A 24,957-nucleotide genomic window follows, 5' to 3' on the forward strand; every position below is an offset into this window, starting at 1 on the left:
CTAGTGGAGCCTGGCATATATAATATATGTTCAAAAAAGAAGAAATATATTCTTCTACCATGATAGAAGTTCATAAGTGCTGTGGAAAAAAAATGCTGCAGAGTATGAGGAATTAAAAGTATCAAAGTAAGGATAAGGATATTAAGACCATCACAAAGACTCATTGAAAAGGTGACATTTCAGCAGAAATCCTGGGAATCAGGTAACTACACATATGTGCTTGCATACGTCATTTAGCCACAACTAATAGAAAATAAGGACATAAATCACCAGCAGTGGACCACCCTGCTCCGATTACAAAATATATGGAGGTTTTCAGGTCTTTGGGAGACATGTTCCAGGCAACATTGATCAGAAGTGTCAGCCTCCTGATAGCAGAGAGAAGCTCCTAAGATGCTAGAGGCTCGATAATCAACCTAAGATCACCCAGCACAAAGGTAAGGCTGGAATCCCACAGATATACATAGTGCCTAAGAAAATGGGCCCAGAAGACAAAGTTTGTTCTAAACTTAGACTCAGGCATTTCTATTTGTGTGACCTTGTACAAGTTGCTTGACCTCAAGTCTCGGCCTCAACATCTAGACACTGACAATAACAGCTGCACATGCTCCCCTGAACTTAAAACAAAATTTGAAGGGAAAAAACCCTGAATACAAGATTATTCTCCTTTTTATCCAATATTATTTATTTGTGCTAGAGGTTTGCCCCCTGAGTCTTTCTGATGGGCCAGAATTTGATTTTGTTAATATTTCCTTTTTTTTTTTTTTCATTTTCTGTTTATTTTCTTCCTTGTTCCTTTTACCCTCTTCCTTTCTCCCTTCTTCCCCTCATCTTCCCGGGGCCCCACCCCTGCTTTGTCTTTCTGTCCCCCCTCTTTCTTTAGCTTACTCTATAGTAAATTCAATTTGTTTTGGTTCCTTCTCGTGTCTTAGAAAACATAACACACATTACAGAGGTTGGGGAGTGAAACGAGGACGTGATGGTCAAAGGGTACAAACTTTCACTTAGACAGGAGGAATAAGTTCTTGAAATCTATAGTACAGCATGGTGACTATAGTTATTAATAATGTATATTTCAAATTTGTTAAGAGTACATTTTAAATGTCTCACCACAAAAAATGCTAAGTGAGATGACAGATATGTTAATTAGCTTGCTTAATCATTCCAAATTTTACACATTTATGAAAACATCACATTGTACTGCATAAATATATACAAGTTTTGTTTGTCAATTAAAAATAATAAAAATACATGTATGATTGTTAAAAGAATAATAACAGCACAGCTGTGCTATGAGAAGAAAAAATATAATTTAAATTAATGGAAACAGCATACTCTGCCTACTAACATTCAGATGTTACTTTTTGTACTTTTATTACAGAGTAAGCAATTCATATCCAAAATTATTATTAAAAGTATCTTTCAAACACTAGGTTTTTAAGTTGCTCCCAAATTTAATTTATTTCTACTTTTTTGCTGCCTAAAATAAGACTCAAAGTGGGTAAGCTACTTTCCCAAGACCACGGTCAATAAACGGCACCAGTTCTTCTGGCTCCAAATTCACCATGCTTAACATTAGCTTACACTACGGTCATCATTTTGGCCCAGGAAGTGGGATGCTCCTGCCTAGCCTCAGGCACCCCCAACTGGGGAAGCACAAATCAGGAGACCCATCTCATTCTACAATTGCTCTAAGAGACACTTTTAGGTTTCTGCTCTGGGAAAGAAGTAGGAAGCATTTTCCTATGGGGAGAGTGACATGGTCAGGGAATAGCAGTTGACTATGATAAGCCAGAGAGAGCATATGATAGGAAGGCTGGAAACAGCACCTGGAGGCCTGGATTCAAGTGTGGGTCCTGCCACTAAAGCAAGTATCTCCCATCTCTTGATGTGCATCCTCATATAAAAAGATGGCACTAACAGACCTCAAATGCTGTATCCTGTTCTATAGCACGACGGTCTCTCTTCTCCTCTTAAAAGTCTAGTGACAGAGGAAAAGAGTATCTATCAATATTAATGATGACATTAAGAAAGTATTCACGGTGTGATAAATACTGTTCTAGGTATTCTATACAAACTGCCTCATTTACTTCTCACAATACCCCAACACAGGACATATGTTTACTATCCCTATTTATAGTCTGGGAAACAGGGGCTTGCAGAGATTCAGAAACTTGGTTTAGGTAAATTCCTAGGATGGCATTTGAACTGTGGTCTGTCAGGCTCCAGGGTCATGTACGCAGCCATTGTCTCATGGCTCATGATTACGGAAATGATGAAAGCTATTAATAATGCCCTGGAGTGAGCACCTTTCTGTGCCCAGGACTTTTCTAGTGGCTTTATATATATTTTCCTCTTACACTTGGGCAAGGAGGTAAGTAATATAAGTTAAATAAATTTTTTGGCAAATGACCCCAATTCTAAGTTGGAACCACTGCCCATGTTCTCTGTTTTATAGCATCATTTTTATTTTTCATGTCTTATCTGCAGAGATGGGAGGGTAGAAGAGATACTCAAGGGTCTCATCAGAATCAAACTATAATAAGGAGCCTGCACCCCCTGAGGGCCATCATCTCCAGCACAGATTTAGGTTACAGGACAAAAGTCACGTGAACCAAATCTTGCTTCCGGCTCCTCATTACTGTCTGCTCACCTGTACTTTCCCTTTGCCCAGATCTCACTCCTCATTTTTAATTTATTGTATCTTGCTACATTATGCATTTTTATAAGCCACTTTAAATCTCTTTTGGAAAGAGGTATTGATGAATACATAAATACAAAATAAAATTGCCCATTTGCCAGATGTCAGAATAATCAGCCCTCTCTGCATTAGAGCAATAACAGTGTCGCCAGAGGACTTTGCCAAATGGGTTGTGGAAAGACAGTGCACAAACTGTGGTTCAACCTAAATCAGACTGATCTATGGATGACAGAAAAAGATGCTCAAGGGAGAAAATGAAAACACTTAGGGAGGTCTCCAGGTCTATGCTACTACAGCCAGCTCCTGAAGTCTTTGTAAACCAAAATCCCAAAATAATGACCTAGGCTTTCCTTCTGAGACAGTGAAGAGCCTGAAGGGGGACTGGGAGAGGGTCTCTTAACTCACAGTACACTTTAATGTGATCCTTCTAAGCTTCAACTCTGCCCATTTTGCAATGGACAGAGGAATATTTTAAAGACTAAAGCTGCTGCTCAATGACCACTCATCTTCAGAGGAGCTAGAAAGTTTGGTTCTCGCCAAGAACAGTTGCACCTTGCCATGTGATACATCCCCTAAATTCCTAAACTGGTCAAGAATGATTTGTAATTCTAGATAGAACCGCCAGTCAATTTCCCAGTGATTAAGATTAGAGAAAACAAACAGTATCTCCTCAAAATCTCCAGGCAGGGAGATGAACCATGAATCTGTTTGGTCTCAGAGGAAACATATTTGGTCCCAGGCAATTTGGATCAACTGAGTTGCTGGGAAAGTGAATAGAACACTGAAGCAACAGTTATCATGAACCCGCCACGCTCCACAGTATTGAGCAATATTAACATTTAACATTCTCAGCAATCTGTGATCTAATTGTTGTTCAGGCACAGAAACATTTCACTTCCAGACAGACCTCCCCTGGTGGACGTCTGTAACTCTGGGTTATCTTTCCCCCACATTAGTTATGTCTGTCCAAGGCCCACAGCCTCATTTTTATATCAGGCAATAGTAAACATACCCAGGATAACCATGGTAGGTTATCCAAAAGCTAAGGGAGAAAGACCTCAAGATTGTCTGCTCTTTGAAATTATTAATGCTCCCCAAAATCTCTACTACACCTCAGAAAACTAATGGGGGTTTCAGGAAACAGAAAGTCCCGCAGATTTTAATAGGCCCCATCTGTCATCTTTGGCCAACGAAAGCACTGGGCTAAGAACCAAAAGGCTACTATGGATCGAACAAGAAAGTGCATGGGAAGATGATTCTAAAAGTGAAAAGTGTTCAATTGCAAGGGGTTTCTGTAAGTGCTCAGAGATCAGCCTGATAATAGTACCCACTGCGGGAAATATATAGCCATGGATCTGAAGAGTATTTATATAGTTCAACAAAACTAATCTACTTAGAACCTCCAGGTCAGGTTTAAAGTTATTTAAAAATGGGGAGTCATAAAGGTTGTGCAGTGCACCCAAAGTTATATAGCCGTGCTCTTGGCTGGAATTATGCAACGAAGACGTATAAAGCTCTGCCTATTTGCTCTGTGCCAGGCACTATTCTGGACACGGTGGATGTAGTGACAAATATATAGAACTAAACAGGCATGGATGACAGTGATTCTCTGCCACTAAAATCAAACTGGTATCATCTGCCTGTGCTGACTTAAAGAGGAAAGAGGGAAAAGGAAAGAGGTACAAGATGCCTTGGCTGCTATTCAATGTGTCGGGGTGGACTTGAGTGGACTCAGATTGTTTAAATGGTGAAAAACTAGAGCAGCTCCTTCCACCCACATGCTGTCTGTGTTCAGGTAGAGAAGTAGTTCAAGCGAGAGATGAAAATAGAGTCTCTATTGAAGAGCACTCTGTTTCCCTCAAAATCTTGTTGGGAAAAAAACTTTAGTTGGCCATTTTCTAGTTGAATAAAAACTCACAAAGACATAAGAGAAATATTTTCTGGCAATACATTTGCATTGAAAATAGCAGAAAGGCAGAACCAGCATGGTCTCAAGGAGCCCGAATGCTTTGAAGCTCTATCACAGCAGGGTCAAATCCCAGCCAGTTGCCTAAACTCCCTGGATTCCAATTCTTTCATCTGTAAGATGGGTATGATATCACTTAACTCACAGGAGTGCTGGGAGGATGAAATGAGGTGACATATTGAGTGTTCGGCAAAGGTTGCTTCTGTTGCACATAGGAAAGATGTAAATATCCTCTCCCCAAAAACTACAAACTACTTTCATAATCCCGCATTTTGGAACATTATACACTCGTTATTTCATTTAATCTCCATACAACCCATTTTCAGATGAAGAAAGTGAGAATCGAAAGGTCAGTTGACATGTCCAAGTGTCATATGGCTAGGAAGAAAAGCAGCCAGAATCGGGACCTAGACGCTTTCCACCATACCACAAAATCCCTTACCAAGGTGCCATAGGGATATGGATGCCCTGCCTGAAGACGGGAGGTCACAGAGAAAGACATGAAAAGTTGGAATCTTGAGGTTCTTCTTCACTTTGCAATCCTGTAGTAAACATCTAGAAGGGCATATAAAGTCTGGACAAGTGCTGACCCTAAATCTCTTACACTTCTCCTTCCCCAGTGGCTTCTCACTCTGACCCATCTGCTCTCAAGACTGACTGTGCAGTAGACTCTTGGAACTTGGAGTCTGCAGGTCATGGTTCCACTCTCCTGCCTTCCAGAAGATAAAGTAGCATCAGCCCCATCCTAGAGATGAGGCAAGAGAGTCCCTGAGATGAGGAGGGCTTGTCCACATACAAAGAGCCAATGAGAAAGGTTGGGGATGACTAGAGCCCAGGTCTCCCACAGCCTGGTGAGGTGCTCTCTCTACCATCTGGATGCTCCTCCTTCAGAGTCTTAGCACAGCTGTTCTAATGACCAGAGCTACTCATGCTCTCTGCCTCTCAGACACCGATAGAAGCAGATGAAATTCTCTTCTTTCAAGGGGGATTAGGGAGAAGAGCCTCAATGATGGATATTCCTAAGTAGAACAAGACTTACAAGGCATGAACATGGACATCAGGCCTCCTTAGTTTTCTGGCTGGGGCCCTTCCTCCTTAGAGCTTCTCAGCCAGCCAGCTTCTAAATGAGAGATCTCAATTAAGCTCAGTCAAGCACTTACAGAAAGTAGCTTGATGGACTCTGAACTGCAGGAATCTGAGGCTTCACTGCCACCCAGAGCAGAAATTCCCTCCTCCAGCATCACTGATGGCTGATCTTGGAGCTAGCAGTGACCCTTTCTGACCAATTACACCTATGGGAACTGAACAATTCCAAAGATGGGGAAATTACTCATCCACAAAGGAGATTGTTCTGTTTCAGAGCTTACCTGTTACTTCTAGCTCTCTCTATAATGTCAATGGCGTCATGCTGAGTCATTCCCAACACCTGCCAGCATTTTACAAGTTTCTTAGAAATTCAACAAGAGTTGCTGCTTGCCCTTTCCACTTTCTCAATATAACTAACTACATGTAAATAGCCTCCCCACTTTTCCATGTGGTCTCACCTTTCTATCTCTTCTGATTCTGAAAACAATCACCTGGAGTAGGTACGCGAGGCATTATGAGTTCCATGTTATAGATGAGGAAACCGAGACACAAAGATGCTAAGTGCCTCACTTTACTCCAAGGGAGAAGCAAAAGTATTAAGTGCCAGCACATTGTGCTCCCAGAAAATCACATGTAGCTTTGACCCTACCCTCTAAAAGAAACAAAGAGAAACCCATTTTATGTTAGAGGAAACTGAAGTTCAGGTTATCAAGTACATTTTCAATCTGGACTGTAGTGCATTTTCTCTCTGATCTACTATGGCCATGCTCACCTTCAGCAGGACCAAAAGGTCCTTCCCCAGTCTGGAGGGCTGGGCTGAGCACAGGTAGAATGTGGTGTCTAAGTGGGGCTTTGGAGGCCAAGATAAATAGGCATGTTCAGCACCTGCAGCTCACAGGCCTGGCATGCACAGCAGCTGGATTAATAGGAGCTGGAGCTCTGCCCTATCCTAGGCTGGATCCTTCACTCCAGGAAGGCAATTAGGAGAATTTGCTACTGACTGGGGTTTCTAATCAGTCCTCAGCTTCTAATTAGGCTTCTGCAATGCCCAGAGGAAAGAAATCTTCAGAAAAGGGCCTCTGCAAAGTTTACTTTCTCAATTCCTCCTCACTCAACCTTCATCTCGTCTGGCAGCCTCCTCCATAATCCAGCCTCACCTTGGGGATGAGGGAGATACCTCTGTTTTCTGCTCTCTGAGGAGCTGACATCAACCCAAGGTGACCCTTTCTGGCCAATCTCATTTACAGAGACTGTGCGAAGTCCCAGCAATCTGCTTACTCATTTATTCAGCTAATGTTTAATTAGCTATAGATAAAGTACCCACAGCAGTGTCTGGCACATCATATTTTTTCTATCTCTGTTTAACTCATTGAGTCTTTACGACAATCCTATGGGGTAGATACTATTTTTATTCTATGCTACAGGTGAGGAAACTGAGACTCAGAGAGGTGAAGTAACCACTCATGGTCACAAAGGTAATAAGAAGAAGAGCTGAGACTGGAACCAGGGGAGACTGGCTCCAGATCCCTTACTCTTAACCACTATCCTGTACTGCCTAGTATAATTTAGCTGATTGTAAACACAAATTATTTCATATAGAAAATTTGGACAATGTCAAAGTCTAAAAGAAGAAATGTAAACCATTGAACCATTCCAACAAGCACTGTTAACAGTTGGAGGAAATACACTAGAACAGAGTTATTTAGAACATAAGCTCTGCAAGTAGATTGCTCTACCTTGTGGATTTAAGTGAGTTATATCACTTCTCTATGCTCACTTCCTGGGACGGTCAGAAAATTGAAGATGATACATATAAAACCCTCAGAACTGAACCTAGCATTAAGTTGGTGCAAAAGTAATTGCGGTTTTGCCATTACTTTCAATACTATTAATATCCTTCCAGAATTTTCTTCCCTAGGTATTTACATATTTTTAAAATCGAAATCAAAGTTTATATTGCATTTTTATACTGTTTCCTTAGGGTGAGTTTATAAGAAGAAAAATAACTGTTATAAAGTTTCTCAAGTGGGAGAGGCCTATAACCCACCCTGATACCCTGAAAAGTACTGAGAGCTCTCATTGGACAGCTCATGAATGTTGGGGGCATTGAACACCATATCCTGAGACTCCATACCCTAAAAGTCTATGTGACCACAGGAAAAGAAAAAACTAACTCCCAATCTTGATGCAACACTGGTGAGATTGCCTTCTTCTAATATACCACATGCTGTTGAACAATCTCAAAGGCAGTCAGAATGCTCAAAACTCTTAAGTAAAGCAGAAACCTCCACAAAGAAAAAAAGTTTTATATACATAAAATTATAGAAAACATTGCTATATAATGTTATAAATATTATGTAAAACACTGTGATATATGTCCTTCTAATCTTGACAGAGGCAATTATGACACATTTAATTTAGAAAACTTATTAATAAAGATATATATATTTATTTCTTATCCTTACTTGTGATGGAGAAAATTTATATCCCAAAATATGTATATTCCTCATCCTGCTATTTTGCTGTATGTCTAACACTAACAGCCACCACTGATGACACAGTCCCATCCACCAGGAAGACCCTTCAGTCCTTTATGGTGGTTTCCACACAGGCCAGCTCCCCACCCAGGCCAGCTGAGAATAATTTACATCCCTGAACCTCTGTGGAGGTCTGAGTTTGAATCCCTTACCTCAGGGGAAATTCCCCAGCTTCCTATGTAGATCAGTGGTCCTTCTGAGCTCTAGCCCCGCAGCATTTAAGAGCCAAAATACGTGTATGCACAGGGAGATGTTTATAGCATTCGAACTCCAGGCTCCTCACATCCAAAATATCCTATTGCACCTAAGTAATTTGGGTCACTTTGGTATTTTCAATTTTTTATTATGAAATAACAGTACCATAATTATAGATCTTTATAGATGTTAATAATTACCTCCTTTATAGATGTTAATAATTATATCCTATTATAGACATTAATGATTATAGATATTAATGATTTTAATCCTAGGAGTAATTTCCTAGAAATGGAACTATGGGGGAAAAGGGCATTTTTTTTTTTTTTTGAGACGGTCTTACTCTGTCACCTGGGCTGGGGTGCAGTGGCGTGATCTCAATTCACTGCAACCTTCTGGGTTCAAGCAATTCTCTCGCCCAGCCTCCCAACATAGCAGGCGTGCACCACCACACCTGGCTAATTTTTCTTCTTTTTTTTCTTTTTGGTAATTTTTTAGTAGAGACAGGGTTTCACCATGTAGGCCAGGCTGGTCTTGAACTCCTGGCCTCAAGCAACCCATCCACCTCGGCCTCCCAAAGTGCTGGGATTACAGGTATAAGCCACCACACCCAGCTGGGAAAAGGGCACTTTTATTTTTAAGGGCCTTCACGTGAATTAGCCAACTGATTTCAAGATGCTCCCCAACACTGCAGCGTAGGAAAGGAACTGTTTGCCATCACTCCCGTTAATAATGAATATTATAATTTTCTTTCAAATATTTGATGATTCCTTAGGCAAAAAGTATCTCATGACTACATTAACTTTTTGTGATTTGTATTGCCTACCTATTATGTTAAATTTTTTCATATATTTAGCCATTTCTCTTTCTTTGTAAATTCAGAACTCATATATTTTCCCCGTTTTTCTATTGAATTGTTTAACTTTTCTGATTGAATTATAGAAGCATTAAGGCTCTCTCCTCTCATTGTTTAATGAATATTTATTGAGTGCCTAGTGTAAATGAAGAGTTGTTCTAGGCCCTACAGATGCAGCAGTGAACAAGGCAGACTCAAGGAAGAGCATTAGGACAAATACCTAATGCATGCGGGCTTAAAATCTAGATGACGAGTTGATAGGTACAGCAAAGCACCATGGCGCATGTGTACCTATGGAACAAACCTGCACATTCTGCATATGTATCCCGGAACTTAAAATAAGACAAAATAAAATAGACTCACCTGTATTTATATATACCAGGAAAAAATGAACAAAAAATAATTTGAAAAAAAACAGGAAAAAAAAAGCTCTGCCCTCGTATAGCTTACATTCTAATAGGCAGCAACAGAGAGAGTCATGTTATAAAGAAATAGAGAAGGATGCTGTGACAGAAACTATTTGGAGTAGCGACAGAGAAAGGGAACTTCTGGAGGTCAGAAAAGGTCTTGCTGATGGGGTATTTACACTGAGACCTGCATGAAAAGAAGACACAAGCACACCTTCTTAAGTGAGTAGAATTTCAGGCAGAAGGAACAGTAAATGCAGAGACTGAGGCCAGAATATGCTGGAGTCTCAAGAAACAGATAGAAGACTAGTAGGAGATCAAGCCCAGAGGGAGGCTGGGGTAGATCACAGATAATCATGTAGGCCGCAGTAAAAATATCAGGTTTGAGTCTAACTGCAATGGGAAGCCAAAGGAAGGTTTTTTAATAGGGAGTTTACAGAATCTGATGTAGGTTTTAAACAATTTCTCTTGATTCTATGAGAAAAATGCATTATAGAGAGGCAAGAGTAAAAGCAGGAACACATTTAGGAGGCTATTGTGGGAGTGTCCAGAGATGAGGGACACCAGAAGAGGTAGTGCTAATGTTCTACTTACACACACACACACACACACACACCCCACACACACGTACACGAATTGCGCTGCCTGGCCCTTCGTGGTTGGTTTAATCGGACACTGTGGCAACCACCACCGTTGAGATGGCGGATGGGCCGTGGAGATGGTGGATCCTCCTGGGTTCCTGAGATACTCTGATAAGCAAACCTGTGAGAGATATGTACCTGGAACAAGAAATAAATCTGTGCTGTTTTAAAGCACTGAGATTTTTATGTTATTTAACAGTGCAGCATAACCAAGGATAACCTGGCTGAATAGTGGGAAATGAAAAGAAATGAATGAATTTCAGATGGTATGAAGTAAATCTAACAGGACATGCCTTCCGTGTATGTCATAAATACCCTTTTAGCATTTGATTTGCCTTTTTTATTTTTACGTGATGTTTTGGCATACAAAATTTTTAACATTTTTTCGTAGACACATAAAATTTAGTATTATATTTGCTTTTTTATTTTTATGCGATGTTTTGACATATGGAATTTTTAACATTTTATGTTGACACATACATATGCCTTTATGCTAACTTTCTGTATTTTTAGGTTTAAAAAAGTACATTTCCACATTTTCTTTATCCATTCATCTTGTTGATGGGCATTTCCACAAAAAAAATTTTTAATGTTAAGTAAATATCCCACTCTGAGCGATGACAAAGTGACAAAGATTCACTTATATTTTCTTTATACCATGTGACAGATCTGACATTTGTTTTGATACAAGCTGTGAGATACAGTTCAAACTTCTCAATAGGTAACAGTCATTTCACTATCAATGATTCAATAAATGTTTCTTTCTTCACTAATGCAAAATACCATCTTTATTAATACTAGCTCCTTGTGGATACTTGGATTTGTTTCTGAGCTTTGCAATGTGTCCTATTGATGTATCTACCAATTCTTACATCCGAAAAACATTGTTTTAATTATGAAAGCCTTATAGTAAGTTGTTTTTTTTGTTTTTTTGTTTTTTTTTTTCCTGAGACAGAGTCTCGCTCTGTCGCCCAGGCTGGAGTGCAGTGGCGCGATCTCGGCTCACTGCAAGCTCCGCCCCCCGGGTTCACGCCATTCTCCTGCCTCTGCCTCCCGAGTAGCTGGGACTACAGGCGCCGCCACCACGCCCTGCAAATTTTTTGTATTTTTAGTAGAGACGGGGTTTCACCGTGTTCGCCAGGATGGTCTCGATTTCCTGACCTTGTGATCCGCCCGCCTTGGCCTCCCAAAGTGCTGGGATTACAGGCGTGAGCCACCGCGCCCGGTGCTTTATAGTAAACTTTTATATCAGGCAGGTTAATTGCTCTTTCCCTACTATTCTTTTTTTTTTTTTTTTTTTTTTTTTTTAGTTTTTCTTGGCTGTTCTCACCTGTTTACTCCTACTATTCTACTATAAATATTGAAATATTCTTTCTAATAATATATTATTTTTCTAACAAATCCTCACACAGAGATTACGAAAGTGACACCCTTTTCATAATATCTAGTGATACTCATTTTGACAGTTTGGTGTACACTCTTCTAGAAATTCCAGTGCTTATATAAACATGCAAAACCATGAATACTTCAAAACTGTTTTTCAATTTAAATGGTAGAAAGCCAAAAAAATTGACTTAAAAATTTACAAATGAAATTTGTCGATGTAACCAAAAACACTTTATCTGGATGGCTCCAGACAAGACTTGCTTCAGAAATTCAAATATCCTCAGGTTACAGTCTTGGAGTTTGGGGCTTTCCAAAAGTCCGAACATCGTCAGACCTCAGTCTTCCTTTCTCCCTCTCTTAACTTCTCTCTGGGCTATTTTCACTCATTCAGTGGCATCAGAAGCCCCAGATATAAATACTCAGAAGTTTATCAGGAAAAAAAGAGCATCTTTAAGTATCCCAGTTAACAGATCAGTACACCCACCTACAGCTGCTATGAGTATTGGCTGCTAACAGCTCACAGCTCTCCTTCTCTGGAGAACTGCCATTAGCTAAGGGATCCACTTTTCCCAGAATGCCTGGGAAGTCACACCACTTAGAGGCAGCCCACAGTCAATGGATGCTTGGTGTGGGCTGCAAAAAGCCAAATCCCTTGTCTGGAGGCAGAGCTAGGCCCGTGGCATAATTCACATTCCAGAGTTCCTGTAAGAATCAGGCCACAGCTAGACTCCAGCTGAAACTACAGCCCACCTCTTTGCTTAGCTATTTCCTGTTTCATTCACTCCTTTACAGGTTTCTCCTTCAAGCACTCCCTCAGTGAGGCACTTGTCCAAAATTCTGTCCCGGGTCTTTTTTTAAGGAAGCTAACCTAAGATGCATCTCTTCCCAAAAGTCCAAACAGAAGTTCTGGTGTGAGGGATTACATGCCTGTAATCCCAGCACTTCGGGAGGCCAAGGCAGGCAGATCACTTGAAGTCAGGAATTTGAGACCAGCCTGGCCAATATGGTGAAAACCCATCTCTACTAAAAATACAAAAATAAGCCAGGCGTGGTGGTATATGCCTGTAGTCCCAGCTACTAGGGAGGCGGAGGTGAGAGAATCGCTTGAACCCGGAAGTTGCAGTGAGCCGAGATCACGCCATTGCACTCCAGCCTGGGCTACAGAACAAGACTCTGGCGCAATGCTTAACAATAACAATAACACTATTAATGATAACAATAGTAATGATTATGTTATACATCAAAGCACTCTAGATGGCCCATTGTGTCAAAAGGAGGAGAGGTAATATCTACTGTATAGTCACCCCATTCTACAAGTTCCCCAGGGAATGTTGAATGGAATATTCTTATTACTGGCATAGTCCTCCACCCTGTCCCAATTACCACTCTACCTTCTATACCATTCAGGAAGTATTAGAATACACTATATATACTCTTACCACACAGTTATTTCAATAGATATTTAATTACAGCAAATGATAATAATTACTGTCCAAAAATGCATTGGAAGGTAGAATTTCCTGTGCTAACTGCCAGGAGTCCTGATCTGTGGCTGCCACCCTTCTTTGTAATATATTCTTGTATCATCTGGCATCTGCAGTTACAAAAACCACCCTAGTTAGGCTGAATGCTTGCTAATTTCCAAAGGGTTTTATCCCAGTCATGTTACTTAGAAGCAAACGGAGCACATGGCTTCTTTGAGATTTCTTCTGCTGGAAGAGCTCTGATCCTGCAATAATGAGCCAATGAAAGCTTACAGGACACAGAGAGGTTCTACTGAATCAGGACCCAAGTTATTACTAGGAAGAAAGATGGGTTTTCCAGGAACCCACAGTCCAGCAGAGGAGATGAGACTATTCACTAAAGAATAATTATGAACAATGTTAGACAAGTGGAGTTCAGTGCCAAATTATGTGGTTCTAACAAAGAGATGGTGGGTTTCAGAGATGAGGGAAGAGACAAGAGCTAGAGTGGTTAGAGAAAGTTGACCACGGAAACCCTGGAAATGGATCTTTAGGGAAGGTGAGCTGACAAACTCCTCAGTGGAGACATGAATGAATTATGTTTAGACCACCCCAGACTCATACCCTCCTGAGCCAATAATCACTCTTCCTTGAAATTCTGAGCAGACAATGCTGCCAGGTTTCAGCTCCTGATATGAGACTTGACATCAGGACTAAGGATGAGTGCATTGTAAAGAGAACTTCACCAGAAGTCCTAAGATCTGAGTTCCAGTCTTGATATTACCACTGAGTAACTTTAGGAATGGGGAGCCAATGGCAAAGAAAAACCAAGTTCGTTCCCAGTAGAGTCTGCAGTTGAGCTTTGAGACAAACAAGGCTTACGAGTTTTCATGAGCTCCCATAAGATTTGTTTTTATTCTCTCAGAAGTGTGCAGAAGCTGAGATAATGAGCTTCTGCTGAAGTGTGGTCTCCCAGACCGGGCTGGCTTTTCTCTGGAGTCTCAGGGGCTATCCCAGGTGCTGATTCATAATTCAAGGAAAACCACTGAGATCACTGCATCCCTCCCATAAAACTATCCCCAAAGGCAATTTAAATATCCCACTGGTTTGCTTAGTAAGAAGAAAACCTAAAGTCAGTCAGCTACATACGTCTATTTGAGCAATCTTAGCTGCTTTCTACAAAATGCTTAAACAAACTTAGATTAGCTTCACTGCAAGCCCAAGATGAATCCAACTGAATTATTCCACCAGGTAATTAAGACTTAATTATTACCTTGGCTCTGAAGTAAGATCCATGCAAACTAGAGAAGGTGAAACTGGGCAGAGAATCTTGCCTTTGTCATCAGAACTTGTCATCTGATAGGACCATGATCAGACTGGGATATCAGCTCTTATGTGAAATATACAACTAAGACTGGATCAGTTGTGTGTGTGTGTGTGTGTGTGTGTGTGTGTGTGTTTTGGTTGGGGGGGAATCTACAGCTTTAATCTCTTTGGGATTTTTTGTCACTAGGTAAATTTTAGAAAATATAAATAGTTTCATGTGGGAGGCATGGTACTAGACTGCAGAGCTTAGACAAGAGATTTTCCTGTAAATGACTCTACTTTCTGTAATTATGCTGGAGTAGAATTAATCATATGTACTAGGACTCTGGCTTTGGAATAATATAGACCTGGATTAGACTCTGGGCTTTTTCATTGACCAGTCATGTGACCTTGGACAAGTTACTTAACTATTCAGAGTCCTAGTCTCCTCAGGGACAAAATAATACACTGTTCATAAGATCATTGTATGAATTATATGAACTAATGTGTGTACAATGCATAATATCATGATCAGCACAGAGAAGATGTTCAATAAATGGTTGCCAGGATTAGGAAAAGCAGCACAGCATGTTGGTTCAACACTCCAACTCTGGGGTCAGAGAACCAAGGTTAGAATCTAAACATCTTTTCTTTCTAGCTATGAAACCTCAAGCAAAACATTTAATGTCTCTAAACCTTCATTTCCTCATCTGTAAAATAAAGATAAATACTTATCTCTCATAATGTTATTGTCAAGTTGAAAGGAAATGAAAACCTTTAAAGTGCTTAGCATCTACCTGACTTGGAGCAAGAACTCAGTAAATGTTAACAACAATATTTCGAGACACCGATTTCAGTAAGGTGAGAAATGTTAATGTTGTTGAGCTCCTTCACTCTCCCCAAGGGACTCAATCTTTGAAGGCAAAATGAAGAAGAGTTTGGAGAACGTCCCAAGTTAAAGTAAGTATAAGGGTTGGGGACCATCTCTTCTGTAAAGGGTTCCTCCTGAATTAGAGGAGTCTTTTTCCCTATCCCCTCCAGAGGTCGCATATTCTTTTATGTCACATATTATAATTTAAATATATCACAAGTAATATCATCAACCTATAAATGTTCCTAGACTTTCTTAAAAGGGTCACTGGCCATAAACCATTGCTTTCCCCTTTGTAAACTGTCCTGGGTTCAGGGAATCAGTTGTTTCTCTCTACTCTGGGCCTCGCCCAAGCTAATGGTACCCCAATCTCCTTCTTAAAAAAGATCACACAAAACTGGGTATCACCAGTCTGGTCCTAATATTTTTCCCTCTGGGAAATATTTTGAAAATTGCCTTTCTGGAAAATAAGCAAACTCTACCTTGTTAGATAAAAATCCATTCTAAGTTTTCAAGAATCGTTATGTTCTCATTTTATTATTGAAAAAACTGAGGTTCTAATTTGTTGAGCAGTTTTCCAAGGGTATATCAAGAGGGATATGGTCCAACTAAGTCTCTCTCAAGTTATAAAGAAAGAAAAAGAGAAAAAACATGGACCACAAAGAACTCCAAAATCAATCTTTATACTTGACGCCCATAAAAGTTGAGTATTTGCCTAATGGTTTTAGAGAGGCACTGTGATTTTAAAGGTTTGGGGCTTGGGTCTGCAGAAAGGGTCTTTCTCATCCCCTAAGAAGAGAGCATGATAAGATGGAAAGAATACAGAATTTGGAGTTAGAATGTCCTAGGTTCAAATGTCTGCTCTGTTCCTTCCTAGGTGTATAACAAGTTGGACAACTTTCTTAACTTCTCTGAACTCCACTTTGTTCATCCATAAAATAGTCATAGCTATACCCAGCTTGGAGGGCTTCAGGAAGGACTAGAGCTAATGTATGAAACAGGCCTTGCATGCATGTGCCACAAACTCAGTGTGATAGCATCTGCATCCCAACAATCTGCCACCTAATCTCTGGTCAGGAGCCTCGAACAATTGTGTCTCTAATCAGAGAGATCCCCAGGAATTAGCCATGAGATACACATAAAATGGACTACAACAATTTCAGAATTAGATGTTGAGAAAGGTGTTGAAATTAACCAGGTTTTCTCATGATTTGAAGGTAAAAAAGCTCTGATTAACTGCAGGGACATTTCTTTGGTTCCATAGATTATAAAGATATAGGAAAATGCAGGGAGACAACAAAATAAATTTATAGCTAAAAGGATTTGCCATCAACTAACTCTTCTGCTTCTACTCTCACTTGGAAGTAGTTTTAGAAAATTAATCTCCCAAAGATTTAAATTCCTCATTGGTAAAAATAAGATCATATATCTGCTTACAGGACTGGTTTTGGAATTAAATAATATATGCAAAGCACTCACAGTCTCTAGTAGAATTGATAAGTAAAATATGTTATAAGCATACCAAGGAAGATCATAACAAAATCAGAAAAAAAATACTAAATTTACCAAAATTACATAAACAAATCACAAAAATACGGTGTATGCTAAAAAGTGGGATTTATGTCACAATATCATGTACACAAATTTTAAAACACACCATAGCCACTATATTTTTTACATATATTTGTAAATAAATATGAAAAGAATAAACATGGAAGGATATGTATTTTGAATACACTAGAGGGCACCCCTAAGAGGAACAGGGGAAGGAGTAAGAATGAGGCAGGACTAGCAAAAATAATAAAATAAAATGAAATGAAAAAGAGCCTTGCCCTGACCAATGATGATGGTTTATCAGGAACTGAGGAATAAAGGCCGTTCAATTTTCTACCTAAGACCCTATAATATTATGTTTAAGTAACTAGAAATCACTTGAATAGTGCCTGCATTTCCTTATATACTCAGTATTTAGTAGCTAAAGAGCCTAAATACCTAGACATATAAATCATGGATTGTGAGAAACAAAAGATCTAATGGTCATATAATCTAGCTCTGCCATATCACAGAACAGAAAGTGAAGTCCACGTTGAAGGGAAAATAAACGTTTGAAGGTTACTCAGCTAGTGAGTGCCTGTCATAGAGGTGACAACCATAGAGCTTGAACCATACCATGAAGGCCTTCTAAAGAAGCTGACTTATCCCCAGACCCTGCTGCTGGAGCAAGGTGGATGGAATAGCCCTAGGACATGTTTGACGTGATCTGTCAATGTCTCTCTCCCACTAGGACCCTGATTAGAGCTCAAGTAAGCTCCAGACCCAAGAACAGCTACCATGAGCCCTTTCATGAAAGTGTGTGCTGCTTGTCTCTCTCCACCCATGTAGTGAATAAAGCAGTCGCAGTGATTCTACAGATGGGGCCTCATTACAAGTTCAAAACCTCTTCCTGGCAGGTCCCAGTGGAATTAGACCTTAGGTGAAAGGGAAGTAAAAGAGGGATCCCATGGAAGCCAGAGGACCTGCCTGTTATCCCCATGTCTGCAGACAGCTAATTATTTGACTTTGGGACAAGTCATTAACCTCTCTGTCAGTTGTCTCAATGCCAAAATAATTACAATATCTATCATGTCCACTTTACAGGGATGTGGAGACAATCACAGATATTTATGGATATAAAATGTATGAAAGAAGGTAGAAAGAGGTATTATGATTAGTTTTTACTACTATGGATTTTATCAAAAATAGCAATCCCCATGTTGCCACAGCAAAGAAAATTCCTTGTTGTGCTACATGGAAAAAGAGTTTCTTAACAATCTAATTTTTATATTCATGGCTTCATCAAACATAGTTCTAGATTCAAGGACTCTGAATTGGTAGATTCCAACCTGAGGAAATTGGGGGTGTGAGATGAGGGAGGCCAGGCAAATGGTTCAAGGGGAGCAGTGTAGGATAATGGAATCTGGAGACTTGGGTGTGGATCCTGGCTCCTCTACATGTGGGTCAACAGATGGTTTCATTTCTCTAATCTCAATTTCTCAAACACAAACAAGACTAATGTCACCTGTCCAGTAGGACTGTTGCCAGGTTTCCATAAAGTATTGTATATGGCAGGTCCTGGGAGAGTAGAGATGCCTTTGAAAAATAAGAGATGGGAACCTGGGCTTCCATGCAAAGACTCCAAAGGAAGTCTTTAGGCATTTTAATGAGTATACTGGATGGACTTGGAATATGGTATTATGCAGTATTACGAAGTGACTTAAATCTGTACCATATGGCAACAGGAAATCTTAGGAAATGCAAAATTTCTATGACTCAAATATAAAGCAAACTAAACATAATTATTTTAACCAATTTGGTAGATCAAAAGAAGGAGCATTCATTTGACTTGACGTTTGAAAGATTCTCCCAGAAGCAGAAGTTTAATGACATTTCCTTTTCTGTGTATCCAATCACAATATTTAGTCTTTTTGTATATGGCATGTATGTAGTCATAATAGAGAAACACAACTTATTGATAGTAGAATCAACCCATAGTCAAAATATAGAGAAGACTTAAATTAGCAAGCATTCCCATATGAATGGGATAAAAGACTGATTTTTTTGTTAATGAGGTGGAAGGGAGAAGAGAGGAAAGAACAAGGGAATAATTTCTTCAACTTACTAAGGGTCAAATTTACTCAATCAAAAAAAAGAATATGTATGTATATATATATAATTGAAAGAAAGATACAAATATATTACACAAAGATAGCAATATTAACAAAGTTCGTGTGGAGTAAATGGACTATGTTTCAGAACAGAAAATCAATAGCTACCATCTAAAATTGATGGTAATAGCAACAACAAAATTAGCCAACATTATTTAGCTCTATGTGCTGGGCACTGATCTACACCTGTTACAGGTATTAACTTATTTAATACTTAAAAGGCTACAAATTGAGTTCAGTGTATACTGCTCAGGTGATGGATATACCAAAATCTCACAAATCACCACTAAAGAACTCATTTATGAACCAAATATCACCTGTTCCCCAAAAATGTATGAAAATAAAAAATAAAAAGTTATATTCAAATTCAAAAAAGATAATAAATCTATTTTCTCTTCCTTAAAAAAATTAAAAGAGCCCTATGACATAGGCATATTTTTCTGTGTTACAAATAGGTGAATATGTTATTTTAAGAATGTATGAACTCCTCTACCCAACTTTGATTTAATGAAAAGTTGAGGCACAAAGGGGTTAGGTAACTTACCCAAGGTCAAAAAAAGGTAGCAATCACATGAGTTTGAACACATTATTTACAATCATGGTGTATATATAACCAAAAACATTTTTAATGCAATATGTTGAAGATGATGGCCTCTGAGATGGGGTGGTGGTGATTAAAGTAGAAAGAAAGACTTTTTGTTATCAGTTAATACTATTTGACTAGGCAATTTTTTTACTGCCCACTGAATAATTATATAATAAGACAGAAAATATCAATGTGTACTATAAGGGAATGGTGGGCAGGAAGAGCAGATTCATCAGCTTCCAACTTGTGAAAGGCTTTCATGAGAAGAAGTGACTAAAATTGCTATGAGTATCTAGAAGGGGTAAAACTAAGGCCAGTGTGTGAAAGGTACAGAAGGAGAAACCCTAGGTCCAAAAAGAGAATCAACAGGTGGAACTGTTCACAGATGGAGACTCATATGGCAACTGAGTGACCATGTCGTGGGTATATGGTAAGTGAGACTCCAGCCCCAGATGGGATTGGAATAGATGCTGTCTAGGTCTCTTCCAAAGCTGAGAATTGTGTGCCTCTTATCTTTACAGAAATTTCCAAATGTAAACTAGAATTAATTTGAATCAGAAATACCAGCTTCAGGCTCAGTTCCATAAAATGCAAGAGATGTCCAAAGAAAATCAGCCAGTTTCAGAATTTCTTAAAAACAAGCTTTACAAATAGGCCCAGAATTATAAGCCACACTTCCACCATAGAGAGAAATATTCTGTCCTTCACTTCTGAAATTCTTTTTTATTTCATTCTCATCCTCAGACCAATAGTCCATATTGTCTCCATGGCCAAGAATAATTTCACCACAGTAACTGAATTCATTCTCATGGGCTTTATGGACCACCCCAAATTGAAAATTCCCCTCTTCCTGGTGTTTCTGAGTTTCTACCTGGTTACCCTTCTTGGGAATGTGGGGATGATTATTTTAATCCAAGTAGATGTCAAACTCCACACCCCAATGTACTTCTTCCTGAGCCACCTCTCCCTGCTGGATGCCTGTTACACCTCAGTCATCACCCCTCAGATCCTAGCCACATTGGCCACAGGCAAAACCGTCATCTCCTACGGCCACTGTGCTGCCCAGTTCTTTTTCTTCACCATCTGTGCAGGTACAGAGTGCTTCCTGTTGGCAGTGATGGCCTATGATCGCTATGTTGCCATTCGCAACCCACTGCTCTATATCGTGGCCATGAATCCCAGACTCTGCTGGAGCCTGGTAGTAGGAGCCTATGTCTGTGGGGTGTCAGGAGCCATGCTGAGTACCACGTGTACCTTCACCCTCTCCTTCTGCGATGACAATCAAATCAACTTCTTCTTCTGTGACCTACCCCCACTACTGAAGCTTGCCTGCAATGACACAGCAAACATCGAGATTATCACCATCTTCTTTGGCAGTTTTGTGATTTTGGCCAATGCCTCAGTCATCCTGATTTCCTATCTGCTCATCATCAAGACCATTTTGAAAGTGAAGTCTTCAGGTGGTGGGGCCAAGACTTTCTCCACATGTGCCTCCCACATCACTGCTGTGGCCCTTTTCTTTGGGACCCTTATCTTCATGTATCTGCAAAGTGGCTCAGGCAAATCCCTGGAGGAAGATAAGGTCTTGTCTGTCTTCTACACAGTGGTGATTCCCATGCTGAACCCTCTGATCTACAGCTTAAGAAACAAAGATGTAAAAGATGCCTTCAGAAAGGTCACTGGGAGACTCCAGGTGTCCCTGACCATGTAGATCCAAGTGAGAGGAATTTTTAGTCCACTTTTTTCCCATATCAATATATCCTAATAGGCACCATTACTATATGCAACCTATATCTACAAACAGAGAAGATAGAAGATAGGTACCACCAGGCACACAGGGAAAACTACAACTATGATGAAATTAGTTTCCAGCAATTCCATGTTCTTTCTTCTTATCCCCTTCTTCCACTTTCAATCCATTTCTTAGCACTCAGCAGTCTCTTGCTATTCTCTAATGTCACAACTTATAGAACCTCAGGTGCCGGGAGTCTTGAGTTTATTTCATTCATGAAGAATTCCATATTCTTTATGTTATTTTATGAATATATGAACTCCTCTACCCAACTTTGATTTTATGAAAAGTTGATCATCATTGCCTCTCCATATGGAAACATAGCTCATTGATACTGACTTAACTCTTTGTAGAAAATTATAGCTATAAATTGTACTATTGGAGAACAAGGGTTTTTTGTGGTATGGATCACCTGTCAACTCATTATAAAGTAAATGAAAAGAACCTATGAACCCAGTGAAATTTCTAATCAGAAAAAAATAGAGTAGATCAGGAAAGGGTGCTTTCTTTGGGCTACTCTTCCTCTAATGTCTTCCTAAATGGTTTCTAATATCTGCAGGACTATAATATCTTCTTCTTAAGTGACAATTCTCTAGATTCTGAATCTCCAATTTCTTAATTTTTTTCTCCTCCTAAACATAGTGCCTGCCTCATGACAATTACTGCTCTCAGGCTTGTTCCCAGCATCTGCAAAGTCAACAATGATAGACCTGTAGCAAGTAGTCACAATTGATACTACTTTCTCAGGTAAAAATAGCCTCTATGATTATAGAAGTAAGCAATTATTGTCCACATTGGATGGTGAACTCCTTGAAGACAGGGTCATAATGCTTCATTTAATACTCTCTTCTATATTGCTGCTTCTGGTACACTGAAAACTACCATACATTTATGAAAGACATTAAAGAAGAGACAAATAGAAAGACATCCCACATTCGAGTGTAAACTAGTTCAACCATTGTGGAAGACAGTGTGGCGATTCCTCAAGGATCTAAAACTAGAAATACCATTTGATGGATGAATTCCTGGACACATACACCCTCCCAAGACTAAACCAGGATGAAGTTGAATCTCTGAATAGACTAATAACAGGCTCTGAAATTGAGGCAATAATTAATAGCTTACCAACCAAAAAAAGTCCAGGACCAGATGGATTCACAGCTGAATTCTACCAAGGGTACAAGGAGGAGCTGGTACCATTCTTTCTGAAACTATTCCTATCAACAGAAAAAGAGGGAATCCTCGCTAACTCATTTTATGAGACCAGTATCATCCTGATACCAAAGCCTGGCAGAGACAGAACAAAAAAGGAGAATTTTACACCAATATCCCTGATAAACATCGATGCAAAAATCCTCAATAATATACTGACAAACCGAATCCAGCAGTACATCAAAAAGCTTATCCACCAAGATCAAGTGGGCTGCATTTCTGGGATGCAAGGCTGGTTCAACATATGTGAATCAATAAATGTAATCCAGCATATGAACAGAACCAAAGACAAAAACCACATGATTATCTCAATAGATGCAGAAAAGGTCTTCGACAAAGTTCAACAGCCCTTCATGCTAAAAACTCTCAATAAATTCGGTATTGATGGGACGTATCTCAAAATAATAAGAGCTATTTATGACAAACCCACAGCCAATATCATACTGAATGGGCAAAAACTGGAAGCATTCCCTTTGAAAACTGGCACAAGACAGGGATGCCCTCTCTCACCACTCCTATTCAATATAGTGTTGGAAGTTCTGGCCAGGGCAATCAGGCAGGAGAAAGAAATAAAGGGTATTCAATTAGGAAAAGAGGAAGTCAAACTGTCCCTGTTTGCAGATGACATGATTGTATATCTAGAAAACCCCATCGTCTCAGCCCAAAATCTCCTTAAACTGATAAGCAACTTCAGCAAAATCTCAGGATACAAAATCAATGTGCAAAAATCTCAAGCATTCTTATACACCAATAACAGACAGAGAGCCAAATCATAAGTAAACTCTCATTCACAATTGCTTCACAGAGAATAAAATACCTAGGAATCCAACTTGCACAAGATGTGGAGGATCTCTTCAAGGAGAATTACAAACCACTGCTCAATGTAATAAAAGAGGACACAAACAAATGGAAGAACATTCCATGCTCATGGATAGGAAGAATCAATATCGTGAAAATGGCCATACTGCCCAAGGTAATTTATAGATTCAATGCCATCCCCATCAAGCTACCAATGACTTTCTTCACAGAATTGGAAAAAACTACTTAAAGTTCATATGGAACCAAAAAAGAGCCCGTATTGCCAAGACAATCCTAAGCCAAAAAACAAAGCTGGAGGCATCACGCTACCTGACTTCAAACTATACTACATGGCTACAGTAACGAAAACAGCATGGTACTGGTACCAAAACAGAGATATAGACCAATGGAACAGAACAGAACCCTCAGAAATAATACCACACATCTACAACCATCTAATGTTTGACAAACCTGACAAAAACAAGAAATGGGAAAGGATTCCCCATTTAATAAATGGTGCTGGGAAAACTGGCTAGCCATATGCAGAAAGCTGAAACTGAATCCCTTCCTTACACCTTATAAAAAAATTAATTCAAGATGGATTAGAGACTTAAATGTTAGACCTAAAACCATAAAAACCCTAGAAGAAAACCTAGGCAATACCATTGAGGACATAGGCATGGGCAAGGACTTCATGTCTAAAATACCAAAAGCAACGGCAACAAAAGCCAAAATTGACAAATGGGATCTAATTAAACTAAAGAGTTTCTGCACAGCAAAAGAAACTACCATCAGAGTAAACAGGCAACCTACAGAATGGGAAAAAATTTTTGCAATCTACTCATCTGACAAAGGGCTAATATCCAAAATCTACAAAGAACTCAAACAAATTTACAAGAAAAAAAAAAACAACCCCATCATAAGTGGTCAAAGGATATGAACAGACACTTCTCAAAAGAAGACATTTATGCAACCAACAGACACATGAAAAAATCTTCATCATCACTGGCCATCAGAGAAATGCAAATCAAAACCACAATGAGATACCATCTCACACCAGTTAGAATGGCAATCATTAAAAAGTCAGGAAATAACAGGTGCTGGAAAGGATGTGGAGAAATAGGAACACTTTTACACTGTTGGTGGGACTGTAAACTAATTCAATCATTGTGGAAGACAGTGTGGCAATTCCTCAAGGATCTAGAACTAGAAATACCATTTGACCCAGCCATCCCATTACTGGGTATATACCCAAAGGATTATAAATCATGCTGCTATAAAGACACATGCACACGTACATTTATTGTGGCACTATTCACAATAACAAAGGCTTGGAACCAACCCAAATGTCCATCAATGACAGACTGGATTAAGAAAATGTGGCACATATACACCATGGAATACTATGCAGCCATGAAAAAGGATGAGTTCTTGTCTTTTGTAGGGACATG

The 24,957-nt window shown here is 39.4% G+C and overlaps 2 protein-coding genes across 2 annotated transcripts in view; one reads left to right on the plus strand and one right to left on the minus strand.

The window, feature by feature from the left end:
- The window catches only part of OR9Q1 (olfactory receptor family 9 subfamily Q member 1), a 126,163-nt gene that overhangs the window by 38,141 nt on the left and 63,065 nt on the right, over positions 1-24,957 (minus strand). The gene's annotated exons all lie outside the window — the stretch shown is intronic.
- OR9I1 (olfactory receptor family 9 subfamily I member 1) lies at positions 20,471-21,415 on the plus strand. The gene has a single exon (XM_005577802.3). The coding sequence runs from the start codon at positions 20,471-20,473 to the stop codon at positions 21,413-21,415; it is 945 nt and encodes a 314-aa protein (XP_005577859.2).

The sequence above is a fragment of the Macaca fascicularis genome, chromosome 14, assembly GCF_037993035.2.
Source record: "Macaca fascicularis isolate 582-1 chromosome 14, T2T-MFA8v1.1".
NCBI lineage: Eukaryota > Metazoa > Chordata > Mammalia > Primates > Cercopithecidae > Macaca > Macaca fascicularis.